The sequence below is a fragment of the Mobula hypostoma genome, chromosome 4 (assembly GCF_963921235.1).
Source record: "Mobula hypostoma chromosome 4, sMobHyp1.1, whole genome shotgun sequence".
Classification (NCBI taxonomy): domain Eukaryota; kingdom Metazoa; phylum Chordata; class Chondrichthyes; order Myliobatiformes; family Myliobatidae; genus Mobula; species Mobula hypostoma.
The window spans coordinates 23,425,088-23,437,923 of NC_086100.1; the positions used below are offsets into that span (position 1 = coordinate 23,425,088).

Below are 12,836 nucleotides of genomic sequence, written 5' to 3' on the forward strand. Positions count from 1 at the left end.
ATTGAAGGCGCCTAAGTAAAATACTTCTAGTCTTGACGACACAGAGCCTGAAACTCTCCTTGATTAATGGATAAATGCAGTATATCTCACTATATTTGAAAAATACTTGGATGTGTACTTGGAGTTGTGACCTGCAGTAATCCCTTTAACCTGAGGCTTATGGCATGCCTGTAGTGTCAATAAAGACCCATCCTATTCCAGACACTGTCTGTCCAATCTCCTGCCTTCTGGTAGGAGATGGAGAAACATCTTAGCCAAGACAGTAAGATTGAAAAACAGCTTCTTCCTGAAGGCTGTTGAGTAGCTGAGTAATGATGCACCCCAACTTGTCAGAGGCCTTTGATACTTATGGACTATCAAAATCACTTATTGCACGTAAATTTGGGAATATTTTATATAATTGAAGCCATACCGCATGCATTGTAAGTATGTTTTGCAAACTGAAGTAGCACCACAGTCTCATCTTGAGCAACGACAGTAAAGTTCTTCTATTGGGTGGAGCTTACTGCCAAGGAAAGTGCTTAGCAAAGTTCACAGATGTGGAGCCACCACTAATGTTGAAGCCACACCTAACAGATTGGTGCCCTCTTGGGGGCAGTAGGCTGCAATTAGAATGGTAGGAATGGTCAGGAATTGAGTTGGTTTCCTCATTGCTGTTCTTGCCCCTTTCCCCCTTTAGGATGTCATAGTGGTATGGCAACTGGTACTGTTCAGACCTGATTTCCAGCTTGCACATTCTCCCTGTGGCATGTGTCCTCTCACATCCCAGAGAGATGCATGTTGGTGGGTTCTTGGCAACTGTAAGCTGCTTCTAGGGTGAATGGGTGCTGGGGAGGGAGTGGCAGATAAAATGGACTTGGTGTAGGAATTTGTGTAAGTGAGCACTTGATGATTAGCATCAAAGTGTGCCCAAAGAGGCCTTGTATTATAATTCTATAACGTTCCATGATTCTTCAGGTTCGGTCCCACCAGCCTTTTCCCAAAGTCGGGAAATTAAAATTGAGGCCTGTTTTCCCAGTTAAAAAAACTTACGATTGTTTCTTCCTTGTGTGTAGGTACTTGGTGCCGGGGAAGAGTGGCGTGGAGGAAATATACCACACTCAATTGGCGGAGGACAGAAAGTCCGATTATTGAAGAAGGAGATGCAAAACCACGCAGATGATGATGATCTTGTTATATTATTTACTGACGGGTAAAGTTAGCCTACATAATTTCCTGGGTGTTTCAAAAACTGGAAAAACGTTTTACATTGTGTCATTTGCGAAGGAGGTTTGTGGAGCTGTGCTGTAGTGAACCCAGACACTACGTCAAGTTGTTTAGTCTGTGACAATACAAGCACTTCCCTCACTGTGTCTGACCAATAATCTGAAGCATATCTGAACTATTCTAACAAATTGGCCAAGGTTTGACATAAATCTCCTTCTGGATATCTGGCCAACAAAAGAGCAAAATAGTCATCTCTACTGAATGGCCTGGTATTGAAATACTACTTAAACTAATTCTCATTATTTTCTCTGCCTTTTATTTCTTTAGTATCATTGGACAGCATATTTGATGGTTTAGAATCCTAACTAAGTTCCTTCTGGTACTTTTGAACCATGTTTTCCTGCTATTTTATAGTGATCCGCAGCATAATAACTCCCAAGATGTTTGCATTTTTGTTCCACTATATATTTGCTGAGTAAAGTTTCCTTCTCTTGAACTTGTATTTGGTCAAAGCTTGCTGTAGGTGCATGTCTCTTGTAAATTGGCACAAAGCTTTGAACACCATTCAGAAAAAGTAAAATACAAAACCATTCAGAAAAAAGTAAAATACAAAATCTGCTGAACTTATTCAGTAAAATGATAACTTGCTGCACATTGGGGAATAAATTCAAGTTGATAAGGCATCTGAGATCACAGACGCTTGAATTGGAAAGAATGCTCATTTGGCAACATGGTCCAGGAATCTATGACTAAACGTTGCAAATGACTGTTCTCCTTTGGTATGAAGTGGAGCAATTTCATGTATGTACTGACATTTGAGGATAGAGGTGGTGGCTTTGGAAGGTGCTTTTGCCATTGCCCCAAGTAATTGTTGTGCATCATCCATACTGCAGTGACTCAAAAGAAAGGTACGTCATTCAATTATCTCAGTATTCATTTCAGCTTGCAAAAGTTAACCCCTCTCTAAAATGTACCCATTTATTACGTGTCTCTTTTGAAGGTCACAGTACTATTTTGCCGTTTAGTCTCCATCAAGGACACTCTGATAAGATGAAAAGACTGGCACTCAGGTCTATATTGATCACACCTATCAATGCCAAAAAAAACGAAAGCAATCATCCTTGACAAATGAAACAAAAAAATCTGCTTGTCAAAAAAGTAGAGCTTGAGTTACTTAGTATAACTTTTAAATTACCTTTAAATATACATTCCACAAATGTAAGCATTCCTGGTGAACCTGGAGTTAAAAGCATGAAATGGCAAACCACAGAATTAAAATAAATTATAGTGTTTATTCCAAATCTGTACAAAGTTATTTTCATAGTCAGATTAGGTGTAAGAGCACTGCAACTGGTCACATCCACCTATGTATGGGAAACAAATAATGGTTTCAGTCCTGAAGAGCTGGGTCCATAAATTCTGCTCTCCCTCCCCCATTAGTAATATGTGGCAGTTTCTGCTGACAGTATGATCACAATGTGCCCCATAGGACCTTCATGTGTCTAGAGGACCCTCATTGTATGGGTGTCAATGTTAACCATTGCTGTCCTGGGAAGGCGATGGTATGCTACCATGTTGAATTACTCTGCTTCTTTTGGTATAGGTAAGGTAAATGCAGACGGTTTTTTCCACTGAGGTTGGGTGAGACTTGGACTAGAGGTCATAGATTAAAGGTCAGAGATAAAATATTTAAGAGGAACCTGAGGGGGAACTTCTTCACTCAGAGGGTCGTGAGCGTGTGGAACAAGCTGCTTGCAGAAATGGTGGATGTGGATTTGATTGCAACATCTAAGAGAAGTTTGGATCAGTACATGGATGGGAGAGGTATAGAAGATCATGATCCAGATAATCTGAGGGTATTATGCAGAGTAGTAGTTCGGAATGGACGAGATGGCCCAAGGGGTCTGTTTTTGCCGTTGTGCTCTATTACTCTAAAGGTATACACATGACGGTGGGCTGTAAGGAATTCCTAAATTTACCCTGAACAAGGATGAAGGATCAGCAGGATATTACCAAGTCAAAATAGAATGTAATTTGGAAAGAAACCTGCAGATGTTCTTCAGCCACCTGCTGTTATTATTTTGTGGTTGGGGACAGAGTTTTTTTTAAATACTTCATTTTCAAAATTTTCAAAAAACAATGAAATCAACAAGAACATACAAGCTCAGACATGTGTAAAAACAAAATAAGAGAAAAGAGGACATAACATTAGAGGGATGCCTATTATGCAAAGTGCTCAAAAGTACTAAACATTAAGTCTCAAATGAGGGCCGCGAGAAATCAGCTGGGGGGAAATTATTCATCTGCCCTCGGCCTCATCTAGGTAGGCAAGAAATGGATCCCAGATAGCCTAAGATCTTATAATTGAATTGGTTCTCAAGAACCTAAGTCTCTCCATCTGTATGACTGAGATCATGTCAGCCATCCATCTCCGAAAAGATTTCCATTCCCTCAGTTGGGGACAGAGTTTTGAGAGGTGGTGTTGTCATTAGCTAATATATTTTTGAAGTGCCCAGATAGTAGTTAGTATTGGAGGGGCTGAATGCTCAGGGTAGCGAATGAGGTGCTAGTCAAGATGGTGTTAAGCTGCTTGAGTACTGTTGGAACATTCCTTGTAGCTGAGAGAAAGGCTTTGGAGATTTGAGCAATGAGTCACAATCCAGTGGATTAACCAACTGTGATTTTCTCTTGTAATGAAAATATTAATGAGAATGGACTCGCTATGTTTCTGGTCCGTAGTATCAATAAAACCATTAAATCACAAAACCGGATGGGATGCTTCTTGTTCAATATGATTATTATCTGGCATTTGTATAGAACTAATCTAGGACTGCCAAAGGGTCTCAGCCCGAAACATCGACTATACACTTTTCCATAGATGCTAGTTGGCCTGCTGAGTTCTTCCAGTATTTTGTATGACGAACTGGGCAGGTCGGGCAGCATCTATGGTGTAAAATGGACAGTCAGTGTTTTGGGCTGAGACCCTTCACCTAGACTGGTCAGATGATAGATCTCGACCTGAAACATCAGCTGTCCATTGTTCTCCATGGGTGTTCCCTGACCGCTAAGTTCCTCCAGTGGTTTGCTTTCTGCTCCAAATGCAGCGTTTGCAATCTCTTGTGTCTGTAGCTGAAAATGGCTTGGCCTAGGACAATGCCCCAAGGAACTTTTTCAATGATTTCCAATGGGATGATGGGCTCCCAACAACAGTCATTTGATGACACACACAAAAGGAAGTCAGCAGGCCAGGCAACATCTGTGGAAAAGAGTGAACAGTTGACATTTCAGGATAAGACCTGTTACACAACTGTAGTTACACAAAATGTAACAATTGTCCTGATGAAGGATCTCAGCCCAAAACATCGACTGTTTACTCTTTTCCATTCACGCTGCCTGATCTGTTGACCTCCTTCAGCATTTTCTGTGCGTTACTCTGATTTGCAGCATCTGCAGGTTTTCTCTCGTTTCACATTTGCGTGATACTTCAGTTTCCCAAAGCACCTTGATGTCACATTTGGTCAAATACTTCCTTGATCTCAGGCGTGTTCATTCTCACCTTGCCTCTGAAAGATAGGTTTTTGGTTCCTGATATTGGCATTAGTTTATTATTGTCCCATGGAGATATAGTGAAAAGTTTTTTGTGCATGCTGTTCATGTAGATCAAGTCATTACAGAGTGTATTAAGGTAATAAGTGGTCAGAAAAATTACAGAATGAAGAAAAGTGCAACAACTACGGAGAAAATGGTAGACAATAAAGATGCAAGATCACAACAGGGTAGATTTTGAGGTCAAAAGTTCATCTTGAAGGCTCTTTTAAAAGTCTTATTACTGTGGGGTGGAAGCTCTCCTTGAGCCTGGTGATGATAGCTCTTCTGCCCTATAGGATAAGTCGGGAGAAAGATTGTCCAGGATGGGTTATGCTGGCTGCTTTTCTGAGGCGGAGTCCACAGAGGGAGGAGGGTTTCCATGGTGTGCTAAGCTGCGTCCACAATCTGCTCAGTTCCTTCTGCTCATGGGGAGAGCAGTTCCAATGCCAATCTGTGATGTATTCAGATAGGGTTGATTTAAATAAATAAATAAATTCGTAAGGGTCAATGGGAACATGCTAGATTTCTTTAGCCTCCTGAAGGACTAGAGGTGCTAGTGAACTTGCTTCCCCATGGCGTCTACATGTTTAGACCAGACCAAGGCATTGGTCATGTTTGCTCCTAGAAACTTGAAACTCTCAAACTCAGCATCATTGAAGAAGACAGAGCACATGCCCTGCTTCCTGAAGTGAGGGAAAGATTGTTGTCCAATTCAGAAGAAGATTAAAAAGAGGCGTGGACCCAAGTGTTCATGGCAAAATCATAACTAATCACTGGTGACACTTTAATTTCTAGCTAAGTACTACTGACATCAACACCTTCCATCCCTTCCATGATTTGAGTACAGTACTAGGCTAACAGTTCCAGTTCCTTTCCAGGCCTGATGAAAGGTCTTGGCCTGGAGCGTTGACTATATATTCCTCTCCATTGATGCTGCTTGAGTTGCCGAGTTCCTCCAGCATTTTGTGTGTGTTGCTCAAGATTTCCAGCATCTGCAGAATCTCTTGTGTTTATAATAGGCTGACTGTTTCTGCAACAGACTGCTAGTGCTGGATTGCTGTTTGAGTGAATTTATTGGTTTATTGCAAGCTTTGAACTATTGGCACATCAGCAAAAAATAGGAAAGTAATAAATAAGAGAAATGTATGACTATACTTTTTCGAAGCTTTCTATTTGATTTTTAAGGTGAACTTGTCAGTAGCTCTCTGCAGACCTCTTCTGTCAGTTTTGCCAATCCCCTAACTTCCCACTATTTTTTGCTTTATTATATACCCCCTCTTTGGTTTTTATGTTGGCTTTGACCTCTTGTTAGCCACGGTTGTGTCATCTTTCCTTCAGAATACTTCTTCCTCTTTGGGATGTATATATCCTGTGCCTTCCAAATTGCTTCCAGAAGTTTCAGCTATTGCTGCTTTGCCGTTATTCCTGCCAGTGTTCTTTTCCTATCAATTCCAGCCAACTCCCCTCTCATGCCTCTGTAATCCCCTTTACTCCACTGTAATACTGATACATCTGACTTTAGCTTCTCCTTCTCAGATTTCAGGGTGAATGCAAACATATTACGATCACTTTCCCTAGGTGATCTTAAGCTCTCTAACCAATTCTGGTACCCAGTCCAGAGTAGCTGATCCTCCAGTGGGCTTAACCATGAGCTGCTCTAAAAAGCCATCTCATAGGCACTCTAGAAATTTCCCCTCCTGTAATCCAGCACCAACATGATTTTTCCCAATCTATCTGCATATTGAAATCCCCCATGACTATTGTAATATTGCCCTTTCGGCATGCATTTTCTATCCCCCATTGTAATTTGTAGGCCACATCCTTACTACTCTCTTTGGGGGTCTGCGCACAACTCTCATCAGGGTCTTTTTACCCTTGCAGTTCCTTTGGTCTACAAACAATGATTCAACACTTTCCGACACCATGTCACCTCTTTCTAATGATTTGATTTCATTTTTTTAACAACAGAGCAATGCCACACCCTTTGCTTTCCTGCCTATCCTTTTGATACAATGTGTATCCTTGGGTATTAAGCTCCCAGCTATAGTCTTCTTTCAGCCGTGATTCCATGATGCCTACAACATCGTACCTGCCAGTCTGCAACTGTGCTGCAAGTTTATCTACCTTATTCTGTATACTTCGTGCATTCAGATACAACATCTTCAGTCCTGTACTCACCCTTTTCGATTTTGTCGCTCCATGCTCAACCTTCTGGTTCCTAACTTTGTCTTTGTCGGAGCTCTTACCAACATCTGCCTCCACAACCTCTCCACTAAATGTTCCAGCACCTATCCCCCTGCAACTCCAGTTTAAACCCCACTATGCAGCATTAACAAACCTTCCCGCTAGGATATTAGTCCCCCTCCAGTTCAGATACAAGCTGTCCCTTCTGCACAGGTCCCACCTTCCCTGGAAGAGAACCCAATGATCCAGAAGTCTTATGCCCTCCCTCCTGCACCAACTCCTTTGCCACGTATTAAACTGCGTAATCTTCCTAGTTCTAGCCTAACTAGCATGTGGCATTGGTGCAGCCCTGGGATCACAACTCTAGAGGTTCTGCCCTTTAACTTAGCACCTTACTCCCTGAACTCCCTATGCAGAACCTCATCACTCGTTCTACCCATGTCATTGGTACCTACATGGACCATGACTTCTGGCTGACCACCCTCCCACTTAAAAATGCTGAGGATTCGATCTGAGAGCTCCCAGGCCCTGGCACCGGAGTGGCAACGTACCATCCGGGAATCTCATTCTTGCCCACAGATCCTTCTGTCTGTTACCCTAACTAACAAATCTCCTATCACCACAGTGTGCCTCTCCTTCCCCTTCCCTTCTGAGTCAGAGGCAGACTCGGTGCCAGAGACCACTGTGACTTTCCTCTGTTAGGTCCTTCTGCCCCCTGACAGTATCCAAAGTGGTGTCCCTGTTATTGAAGGGGATGGTCACAGTGGTACTCTGCACTGGCTCCTTAACCCCTTTCCCCTTCCTGACTGACACCCAGTTTCCTGCATCCTGCTCCTTGGGTGTAACTAGCCCCCTGTATGTCCTATCTGTCACCCCTTCAGCCTCACAAATGATCTGCAGTTCATCCAGTTCCAGCTCTTTAATGCGATTTATTAGAAGGTGCAGCTGGATGCACTTCTCGCAGTTGTAGTGGTCAGGGACACTGGAGGTCTCCCTGCCTTCCCACACCCCGCAGGAAGAGCATTGCGCTATCTTGCCTGTCATCTCTACTGTCCTCGCTGAGCAGATAAGAAGAAGAGAAGGAAAAAGAAACGTGAGCTTTTCTTTCCGAGTGAAGCCTCTGTTTGCGGAAGCCTCGAAGATCTAAAGCCTTAAGATCACCATTCTGACTCTGTCCACTCAGACAACAGCCGCTGTGCTTGCCCTCTGCCTTCCTTTAATTTGCTCTTACTAATCAATCCCAAACTCCGATCGGCCACTGATCAAAGCTCTGTTGACCAAGTACCTTATCGAGTCCATCTCTGGACTGTGGGAGGAAACCAGGGGACATGGAAAAAGCCCACGCATTCCACGGGAAGAACGTACAGAGACTCCTTAAAAATCTGATCCTAAGCTGTAATAGCGTCACGTTAACCAGTACACCACCATGGCGAGGCTGAGCTGTGTACTGTAAAATAGGATGGGTACACGATGTCCCGTTGATAAACTGGGTTACAGGTCATGCATCAGTGCTGTTCTGGTTATAAAATCTCTTTGTATACGCCGAGAAAGGACTAGATCCTTTTTCATTCTTCAAATCACTTTGATGCAAAGTACAAATGATGTTTGCTCTAATGTTTATGCCATAGCAACAGCCAAACAGTCAAACTGAGGCCAATTCTGGAAACCACAAGGGGTACAATGAAAGGTGATGTCAACAAATAAGAAATTTCATAACCAGAACAACTAAAGGAAAAGAATTTTAACAAAGACAAAGGTATGCCTCGAAGAAAGAACTAAAATTCGATTGTAAACAAGATGGCAGAGTGGAAACCTGACTGGATGAGGATGAACCAATCAGGAGGTTTGGTCTATGGGGTATAAATTCCACCGGACTAGACATGCCCAGGTATCAGCCCTGATGAAGGTGGCAGAGTTTGTCATCGAAAAGGTGGTTAAAATCAATACAGGTTTCCCCCACCATCTGAAGGTAAAACGTTCCTATGGAACGGTTCGTAAGCCAAAATTTTGTAAAGCGAAGAAGCAATTAACCATTTATTTATATGGGAAAAATTTGTGAGCGTTCGCAGATCCAAAAATAACCTACCAAATCATGCCAAATAACACATGAAACCTAAAATAACAGTAACATATAGTAAAAGCAGGAATGATATGATAAATACACAGCCTATATAAAGTAGAAATACTTTTCCACAATCATTACTGCACTGTTCTCCGTAGCGAAAATCTCACGCAAGCGCCGTCGGCAGAAAATCTCACGCAAGCGCTGTTAGCAAAAACAGCGCAAGCGCTGTCCAGTAACCTTTAAGCTATGAAGCTGCCAAATCATACCAAATAACACGTAAAAATACACAGCCTATATAAAGTAGAAATAATGTATGTACAGTGTAGTATCACTTACAGGAATCGGGACAGCGCCGAGCACACTGATGATGGTGTGTTAAACTGAGTCATCGCAGGTTGGGTGGTGCAGTGGCCCCCACCCTCCAGGCCGCCGACAGATACCGAACTGCGAAGCATGCAGGGGTACAGCGGTAGCCGGGAGGCATCCAGCACATCTTTAAGAAAAAAAGCCAAAATAAACATGCTAATTGATTAGGTGCCGCCCGGCATGTAATTGTCGGCCCAGATCAGTGCAGATTTTCGATTGCATCGTCTCTGATCTGGGCCAACAATTACGTGTCAGGCGGCACCTAATTAATTAGCATGTTTATTTCAGCTTTTTTCTTAAAGATGTGCTGTGTGCCTCCTGGCTACCGCTGCATTCTCCGCGAATCGCAGAGTGGTGGGACACTGGGGTGTCATCTCGTCGTCTGTTTCCATTAGAGCAGGCAGCTCATCTTCTCCTATGACTGCCCGCCTCAATGTCGAAAGTCGAGGTTCGTCGTCTGCTGTGGCTGATGCGGAAGGCTTGCTTGACTGCTGAGCCTCGCACATTTTTCTATCATACAGTTCTTTGTAAGGACTCAAACCATCCTGCAAATATCCCCTAAACCTACGTACCCTTTCAAAATTAAAGTCGTATTTCATCATTGCAGCGAAAATCTCATGCAGTTGCTTCACGTTTAGTTCCTGGACGACTTCACTTTCGGTCCGTTTGCTACTGCATTCAGTTTCAATTGTTATCCTTTCCTCTTCCAATTGCATCGGCTCTTCATCTATCAGTTCTTGGTCATGGGATGCCAAAACCTCTTCAACATCATGTTCGTCAGCTTCCACAAACCAAACTCACTTAGTCCTTACTTCATTCACCACGATCGAAACGCTTAATTATGTCCAGTTTTACGCTAAGTGTAACACCCTTACGAGCTCTTTTAGGCTTTTCCAATACCTTAGAACTCATCTTGCAAACGGCTGCTCACAGGCACATGTTTAAGCAATGCTGGCTAGAATGCAGTTCCGAATCCGGGGGAGAGCGGCTGCTCGGGGCACGCGCTGTCTTTTATCACGCGCTGATTTTTTTTGTGCGCTGATTTTCCTTGCGCGCTACTTTTTTTTCGTAACAGTGAAAACACCTTCTGAAAGCGAAAACAGGGTACTAATGTAGGTCTTTCGTAACAGTGAGGTTTCGTAAAGCAAATGTTCAAAAAGCGGGGGACACCTGTACTTGTGCCCGACTGGAAGCCCAAGAACTGTTTATTCATGAATTGAAGAATACTTTAAAAATAGAAGCAAGTTTCCAGTGATTTTCTGATGAAGCACTTCATTCCCTTCAATTTTCTGCTGACCTCTTTGAAAACTGTCCTGGGAGATTAATCATGCCGGAATTTTACACAATTAATTTTCCATTAGATAATCCATTCCACTTTGTTAATGTCTAGTCTCAAAATCTAGGAGTAAATGACTTTTAAAAAATTCAAAAAGTGAAATCAGGTTTTCTCAAATGGAAATGATCAAAATGCAATTTGGATTTAAAATGTGCTTTCAAATTGCAAGGGACTTTTGACAGCTACTTCAAGCTATAAACTTATTCAGTGTACATGAAAGAACTTTGAATGTACAGCAGGCTATTGACAGTTTTAATGCGCTGCAGACGGCTTTGTGGCAGTAGTGTCTAGTCTTCACAAAATGATTGGTGTGGCCTATTTTACTCACTTCCGATGTGCCACTGAAGTGTTTGCTCTGATTACTTTGTACCCGATTATGTAAATCGCGAGCCTCATTCCCAGGGAATGCACAGAAAGTTGGCAGCCATTATCTGCCGAGCTTACCCACTAACTTATTCTACAAACACAGAAGAAGGGCCATAAAAAGGAGCATGTGAGAAATGTGAAATGTCACCCCGGTTTGGTTTTAAAACTTAATAGATGAAAACAAAGGGAGCTGTGCCTTTGGTCTGAGGTAACTGAATGGCAATGTTTCCTGCTGCCTCTGATTTCAAAAGTCGGGTAGCATTCCAATCTGTTCCTTCTTTATTTTAACACATGTGGTCAAGATTTTGATTGTAGTTCATTCCAAAAGCTGACACCTAACCTGCCCTTTTCCTACCCTGTCATTTCCAACCGAGGGTGTGAAATCTAGTTATCTCATGTGTACCCTTAAGCTGACTGAAATCAGTCCAGACTGCGGTCTAGCCAAGGATATTCTGGTTTACGTGGTTCACATCAACAATAAAGGGGACCTTTACCCAATAAATCAGTGGGGTGTTTTAAAAAAATCTAATATGCATAAACTCCATCCAGATGTATTTTAAACTTCTTCCAGATGATGTGTCTTTGGTTCTGCTGCCAACACATGGCTGAACATTTACCTTGCACTGTAAAATAATTTTATTCCTTCCAATTGAGTTCACACTGCACCCCCCCACTCCCCAATCCACTTCCTGTAATCCACCTGTAGGTAAAAATGCACGCATTGGTCCCAAAAGCCAGGATCTACACTTCCAGATGAATGAATACGCTTTTGTTAAACATTTGCTGATCTCAGAAATGTACTAAATTCTATGGAGGTCTCGATTTTCCTTGGGAAGTTGAACTCCTGTCTCGTTGGCAAGGCTTTTGTTTGCACAGTTTAGGCAGCAAACCTCCCCATCCTGAATAACAGCTGCAGTACCTTTGTCCATAATTCATCTCCAGCATTGTTTGTCACCACTCTGATAAAAAAAAGTGTTCTTATTTAGTCTCAGAACAATCAGATCTCACACCCACTGATTCCCCTGAAGCTGGACTCTTCATCACTTTTTAACTCCGTGGAGATCTGTGACCACAAATTAGCTCCAAGCTTCACTCCTCCCCCCGGATTCTGAGTCCTTCTTGGCTCTCTAGGCTTGATCATTCCCATCTGTTGCTACAGAACCCTGCAGCCTCTCACAGTTTGTCATTCCTGCTGCAGTAAGGAGATAAGCAGATCGCTATACTGAAGAATTCAAAGTAGATTTATTATCAGAGTACATATATGTCACCGTTCATTTTCTTGTGGGCATACCCAATAAATCCATAATAGAATATAACCATAACAGAATCAATGAAAGATCACACCAACTTGGGCATTCAACAGTATGCAAAGGGCAGCAAACTGCAAGTACACAAAGAAAGAAATAATAAAAATAAACAATAAATATTGAGAATATGAGATGAAGGGTCTTTGAAAGTGAGTCCATTGGTTGCCGTTAAGTACCTATCTACATTAATCCCCTTTGGTTCAATGCCTGATCGGTGAGAAGTAGTAACTGTTCCTGAGCCTGGTGGTGTGAGACCTGGGGCTCCTCTACCTTCTTCCTGATGGCATGTCCTGGGTGGTGGGGGTCCCTGATGATTGATGCTGCTTTCCTGCGACAGTGTTTTATATAGATGTGCTCGATGGTAGGGAGAGCTTTATCAGCCTCTTAAAAAAAAAATCAAAAATCTACAAATGTGCCA

General features: G+C 42.5%; 1 protein-coding gene across 3 annotated transcripts in view; it reads left to right on the forward strand.

Moving 5' to 3' along the window:
- Positions 1 to 12,836, forward strand: part of plod2 (procollagen-lysine, 2-oxoglutarate 5-dioxygenase 2) — a 228,934-nt gene that overhangs the window by 89,703 nt on the left and 126,395 nt on the right. For all 3 annotated transcript variants that reach the window (XM_063045397.1, XM_063045398.1, XM_063045401.1), the window contains exon 3: positions 1,056 to 1,192. In XM_063045397.1, coding sequence (XP_062901467.1) covers positions 1,056 to 1,192 — 137 coding nt within the window. The remainder of the gene's footprint in view (positions 1 to 1,055; positions 1,193 to 12,836) is intronic.